Source organism: Macadamia integrifolia, chromosome 11, assembly GCF_013358625.1.
Source record: "Macadamia integrifolia cultivar HAES 741 chromosome 11, SCU_Mint_v3, whole genome shotgun sequence".
In the NCBI taxonomy this organism is placed as follows: Eukaryota; Viridiplantae; Streptophyta; class Magnoliopsida; order Proteales; family Proteaceae; genus Macadamia; species Macadamia integrifolia.
Genome location: NC_056567.1, coordinates 20,055,128 through 20,061,610, shown reverse-complemented (window position 1 = coordinate 20,061,610; position 6,483 = coordinate 20,055,128). Strand labels below are relative to the sequence as shown.

The 6,483-nt window shown below is 37.7% G+C and overlaps 1 protein-coding gene across 1 annotated transcript in view; it reads right to left on the bottom strand.

The window, feature by feature from the left end:
* Positions 1 to 3,118, bottom strand: part of LOC122093502 (nucleobase-ascorbate transporter 2) — a 6,956-nt gene extending 3,838 nt beyond the window's left edge. The window contains exons 1-3 of the mRNA XM_042663849.1: positions 2,671 to 3,118; positions 2,484 to 2,581; positions 2,144 to 2,320 (exon numbers count right to left, since the gene is read on the bottom strand). Of these exons, the coding sequence (XP_042519783.1) occupies positions 2,144 to 2,320; positions 2,484 to 2,581; positions 2,671 to 2,761 (366 nt within the window). The 5' untranslated portion in view covers positions 2,762 to 3,118. The remainder of the gene's footprint in view (positions 1 to 2,143; positions 2,321 to 2,483; positions 2,582 to 2,670) is intronic.
* Positions 3,119 to 6,483: the final 3,365 nt, after the last annotated feature.

Genomic DNA, 6,483 nt, shown 5'->3' with positions numbered 1-6,483 from the left:
TTGTTTACCGAAAAAGAAAACTTAACCATTCTCAAGGTGAATTTTGAAATTCAAAAAAGAATCTTCTCTTAGGTTGTTTATGATAGCCAAGAGAAAAAAAGAAAAGAAAAGAGCTTGGATTAAGAATTTCTCTTTGTGTTTGGCATAATGGCATGTCTTGATCCAAGAGAAGACTCAGTTTTTTAAATTCAAAAATCCTCTTGGGAATTGTGAAACTTTCTTATACACACAAAAAAAAAAAATTCTTGCAAAAAACACAAGAAAACATGAGAAAATACAAAACTCTTATTTTCTTTTCTTTTCTCCTCTTCTAATGGTAACCAAACATACATATTTTTTTTTTCCCCATTTCATTTCTTTTCATTTCTTTTCCTTTCTTTCCTAGATTCTTTTTTCCTTTCTTTTTCTTCTCTTGGCTACCAAACATAGCCTTAGTTTTGAACATGCGAAGCACAGTGAAAATTTTTTAAACCAAGACAATAGTATAATTTTTGTATTTATTTTTTTTTTCTTGGCTACCAAACACAGCCTTAGTTAATTTTACCGAAGTTGAAGACACTGTGCATGTATGGGTAAAAGCTTTTGAGGCTAAAAAAAATTATTTCATTCGATCTACCCCTTTAGTAACTTTGAGATGCTGGCTTTGGAAACCATGAGCAGAAGAAGCCATAGAAACTTATCCAAATATGCACTTGAGTTTTTACACAATTACACCTAAAATTTCAGGTATAAGATTCACCATCCCTGAGATTAGGGGTGTCAAATCGAGTAGAGTCCACGAAAACTGATATGAATTTATTGGATCATGTCTTGGGCTGGAATTTTGGATACCAGAAGTCAAATTGGACCCCACTGAAAATCAGATGGAATCGGAAACCAAACCAGAACAACCTGTTAAGAAATCGATACCAACCAAAAATCCATTAAAAAAAAAAATTCTTTCCTAATTTTGTAAATCAAAACCACACCAAAACCAAGCGGATGATAATTCGAGAAACAGAATCCAAACTGCACTCAAACTGAAACTGAAACTGAAACTGAACCAAAACCAATGCATTCTCAAACCAAAATAAATAAAACCGAACCAAAACTGATCCAAACCAACCGATTGACACCCCAACCTGAGATGCTGGAATCCTGTAACCACTCTGTTCCGAAAATGGCCTAAAAGTCAATAAAAGTACATACAAACTGTTCCTTGCCTCTCCTACTCTTTCCAACTTTAATTTGAATTAATTATGCAAAAGGCTTAGGGCCATATGACATGTTTTTTCCTCCTTCTCCACTTAATCCTCTATCACATGTTGTCTACTACTTACTCCTCCCATTGGCTATAGCTAGGGGTGTCAATTCCTAAACCGAACCGGTAAAACCGGTCGGACCGAACCGATAATAACCCGGACCGAACCGAACCGAAGCCTTATTGGTTCGGTTCGGTTTCAAGTATTGTAACCCCAAAACCAAACCGAACCGCACCGAAAACCGGATGAACCCGAAACCAAACCGAAACCGGCTCAAAACCCGGACCGAAACCGAAACCAAACCGGTAAGAAACCGAAACACTCCAAAATTCATTAAAAAAATTAAAATTTGAATAGTTTTGTATACATTTGTATGGAAAATCGAATTCAAACTAGACCAAAAATCAAAACCAACCCGGTTACAAATCGATTTAAGAAATCGAAGTTCAACAATTCATCATTTGGTTGTTTCCTAATGGCTCCATACCGGTTTAAAAAACCGATCCAAACCGAAATGAACCTAATAAATCCAAACCGGTACCAACCCGAACCCAAACCGCACCGAAACCGACACCGGACCGAAACCGATAAATCCTTATTGGGTCGGTTTCGGTCACTTCCAAACTCACACCGAAACCGGTGGAACCGGACCGAAACCGCACCGACCCGGACCGTTGACACCCCTAGCTATAGCCTATCCCACTTTTTGGGTTACGTGGTATCCCCACCGCCGAACCCATCTAAGCGCATGTTAGCAGCTAGTGGAGTCCAGCATTTGATGACAAAAGCAGAGAGGGAAAGAAGAAAATGCAGAAAATGAAGAAAATGGAGAAAATGAAGGCTTTGAAGAGTTAAAAGGGAACAGACAAAATTAAAGGAGGAAGAAGAGCTATAGAACGAACCTGATGATCATCTTGGATACTCCTCAAGGAAGGATCATGTATTATGGAGACTATGGGAACGAGAAATGCATGAGACCCTCCGATCACTGTTGGCAATCGCGTTCCAAATAGTGTCTGTAACAACGTATTGATCCCTCCAACAAATAGAAGCGTCTGCACTACCCTCACCTTATCGTTCTGGGAACCCATCATCCACCATTCCATTACAATAAAATTTACAGAATAATATCAAGTGATTTAAGGAAAACAAAACCCAAAGAAGATGCTTGAAGAAGTATGTTAAAATCCATAATAAGAAACAAACTTGAACAAGATTGAATTTTTTTTTTTTTTTTCTTACATCGGATCCTCCCATTAGAGGTACAAGAAAGGATGGAATCATTACTGCAGTTCCTAAAGCCAAGATGTAGTGTTGAAAACCCAGAGCTATTGCCTCCCCTGTCTCAAACACACAAGACGATCGTAAAAAAACAGAGCAGAGCAGAGAGAGAGAGAGAGAAAATGAGAAAATGGATGAATGGACTTACCCCAAGAAGGGTTGGAGTCGATACAGTACTCGAAGCCTTGGAGTTGGTCCATTGGGGGATGGGTTATATCTTCTGGCTTAGGAGGTTCCATGACTGATACAGTGACACACACTTGTTGCTCTGTAACTCAAAACTCTTACTTTTTCTCCTTCTCCTCTGAATGAAAATGGATATTTCTCAAAACAGAACCAACCACAAAGAGAGACAGAGCTTTCACTCCAAGATTTTATTTTGGTTATGTTCTTAACACCGAAAAATTGGATGAATCATTCAAAGATAGAGTGAACTAAAGCGGAAGCATTATTGATGACGAAAAGACAGAAAGAAGGATTGGGGAGAAAGGAAAAGAAAGCAAAAGAAGAACTTGAGAGGGAGAGGGAGAGGGAGAGGGAGAGGGAAAGAGAAACGAAAAGGTGAACCAGAACAAAGAGAGAGAAGGGAGAGAGGATAGGGCTATTAGTATTAAAATTGCAGTTGGCGCCCACTGAACTCTTTCATTTTTTTTTTTTTTTTTTTTTCATTTTTGTTTTTTTTCCCCTCCTCTGCTCTATGGTACATGTTTTTCCGTCAGTTTTTTTATATTCCAAAAATACCCCTTAGAGAACTTCCAAACCAAAAGTTACCGTTGGTTCACTTCAATGAAGATGGAAGACTCAGTCCTATGTTCCATCACCACCATTGGTTCAGACTTCTGAATAGGAGGGGCCTCTGTATATCTCTGATTGATGAGAAGCTTCTGCTTCTCTCCTTTTAAGAACTAAAGAGGGGCAAAAGAAAAATAAAATAAGTCCTTTCATGGATATTTGTCTACAATCATTCAGTCAACAGACCCATCTCTACCGTCCATGCATGGGACCTTTCTCTACTTTTCAAATCATATATGGCTACAATGCAGGTTATGGGGAGAATTGTGGGACCTACTATCTTGGTCTGCTTAGTCACCATCCATCTTCACCCTGCCTCATCAAAGCAAATCAAAATTTTCCTATCTTCTTGGATTGACACTACTCCACTTGCATGGTCTTCTCTTCAGGCCAGACCCTGATGTAATGGTAGGGTTGTTTCCTTGCCATTTAATGATCACAAGTTGAAAAACAGTTTTCCACAAAATATAGGTAAATTTACATAAATTATTATCCTCTTTATACTCCGCCGAGCATGGATTTAGGCGACGGTATTGGTATCAGGTATTGGGTGTTGATATCGATCCAAATCTGATCGAATCTATGTGTATTAATTGGTTTTGCCTTTGCTTTTTTTAAATAGTATATTTTTTTATTTATTGTTTTACTCCTGAAATGATACGAATAATCGATCTGAATTGATCAAAGATCGAAGGTCGGTCTCAGCCAATATCGATACAATACGGCCGTTATGATACCAATATTTGAAACAATGGGCGGAGCCTCATGTAATGGTACCCCATTTGTTTCAAGTATTTTAGCAAATATATATATATATATATATTTCAAGTTTCAACATTGAAGTTATAAATTATCCATTTGAAATTGGGACTGTTATGAAAATCTCAATGGGCGTTTCTGTAATTTAACTGTACTTTCGCCCTTTACGTATCTGTATTTTCTGTACAGTCAGTATTAAAAAAAAAGCTGATTCCGAGTCTCTGATTCAGAGCCAACGTGTGACTCTGTAGCCCCCTTAATCTCTCTAACGTCTCTATTTTCATGTCGAGACAGAGAGCATAGAAAGCCGAGCTCCAGCTCTGGATTGATTGTAACTCCAAAAAGGTCATCACGTGGATTACAAACTTTCTGTCGTAAAAATATTTTCACCCAATATTTTTACCTTTTCCCCACAAACAAACGCCTTTGTACATTTGAAAGTTGGATACAGTTTGAATTACCGTTGCTCTTAAGCTCTGTGTTTTTTTAACCAGAGAAGATAAAAACTTGGAAAGATAGAACAAAAAGCTGCGTTTCCAATCTGCATTTTTGTTTCATTTTTTTTCCTTCTTTTATCTCGAAATAGATCATGGCTTTGGTCCTCTTCTCCCCCTTTTTCTAATAGAGGAAATATATAATTAATATGCAGGTTGGAAATATTCCAAAATTTAGACAAAATAATAATAACTTATCTGTATGACCACCTGAAAATATGGGTAAAATCTTAAGAAATTAGTGGGATTGAGTTGTTCTATTGATCACTCTCTTTAAGACTGTAGACAACTAGCTATATGGGGTAAACTGGATTATTGTGAATTGACCTTTAAAGTAAAACGGTTATATAGGCCTTTCTAGTAGTCGTTGCACTTGCTTATGGATCATATTGGGATACTTTAAAGTTGGGGAAATATACCAAAGCCAATATTAGTATAGAAAGAACAAGAAGAAAACAAATATTGGAATTACAAAAGCTGTTAGAGAAATGAGTTTCATCTCTATTTATAGGAGGAGAAGAAACATCACCGAAAGTCGTCTCCAAAAGGCATGTCAATCTCCAAAAGACTTGCCAAAATACAATGCTTTTTTATTTTTATTTATTTATTTATTTTTGCACAATTGCCAAAATACAATGTCATTTCTATAAGAAATGTTTGTCTACCATTTTGATATACTTTTCAATTGTTATACATATTGATCACTTAAAAGTGCTTATTTGGAAGAGACATCCTCACAAGTCACAACCCTTCTCACTAATACCGTTGGTCCATTTGACCGAGTGCCATGATAAGGAGCTCAAGTTTTGCATTTATGTCCTTTCCAAGGGAATGACAAGGGAGGTATTTGAGATGTAGCACCTATCCCGCCAAATAGTTTGAATCATCGTGAGAAGGGTAAGGCTTCATCTAGTGCATCAAGGTCTAATCTAACGGTTGGTAATGAGGTTCGACCATATGAGAGGACCAAAATTGTAACCTTACTTGTGTAGACTATGATTTTGATTTCCCTCCCTTCTCTTGCCAAGGAGGGTTGAGGTGGAGGACATGTGGCGGGACAACCAATGGGGTGCATTTTTTTGGGGAAGAGCTTGGTTATTTGTTATAGCAAGAAGCAAGAGTCAATATCATTGTCTATATCAGTTGTAAGCAATTGTACCTAGGTGATTTGGATGAACATGTAGATTTCTGAATTTAACATTCACAGTGATGAGCCAATCACTATCATATGTGATAACATGAGTGTAATCAATATTTTTAAACCAAGCATATTGACATTAGGTATCACTTCTTAAATACAAAGTGTTGGAAGGAGAAGTAAGGTTGGAATTTGTTCCCATAGCAGATCAAGTTGCAGACATCTTCACAAAGGTCCTCTCAAAGTACAATTTAGTGACTCAGAGAGAAGCTTGGAGTTGTGGCTGGTGTATGGGGAGTAAAAGTGTACATAGAAACCTACCTCTCCGTAGGATAGGAATATATGGTGGGTACTCCTATAGGTGAGTCTATATACAGGGGGGAAAATGACACCTTTTGTTGTTGTCAAAGGGGGAGAGACTGTGCAACAGTTGAGAGAGCTCAGTGGGCAATGTAAAGTGGCTTAGATCTATTCTAGAATGGTGTTGCCAACAATTTCAAAGCGGAGATTATTGGGCATCTGGCAGTGTTTTGAAGCAGCCCATGGTTTGTGTTGTCATTGTTGGCAACAAGCTTGCTGATGTGGTAGGGCTTCTAAGTGAGTTGGCAGTGATGGTGTGTATGGATAGTATCAAGTCAGTGCAGTGAATAGGGATTTGATGCAAACGGCTAAAAGTTTTATATGATTATCAATCAAATAAGAAGTTATTCTATGTATCAATCCTTACATCTCCCACAATCGGTGGGGTGACAGCTAGTTTTGGTATGTTAAGAGATAT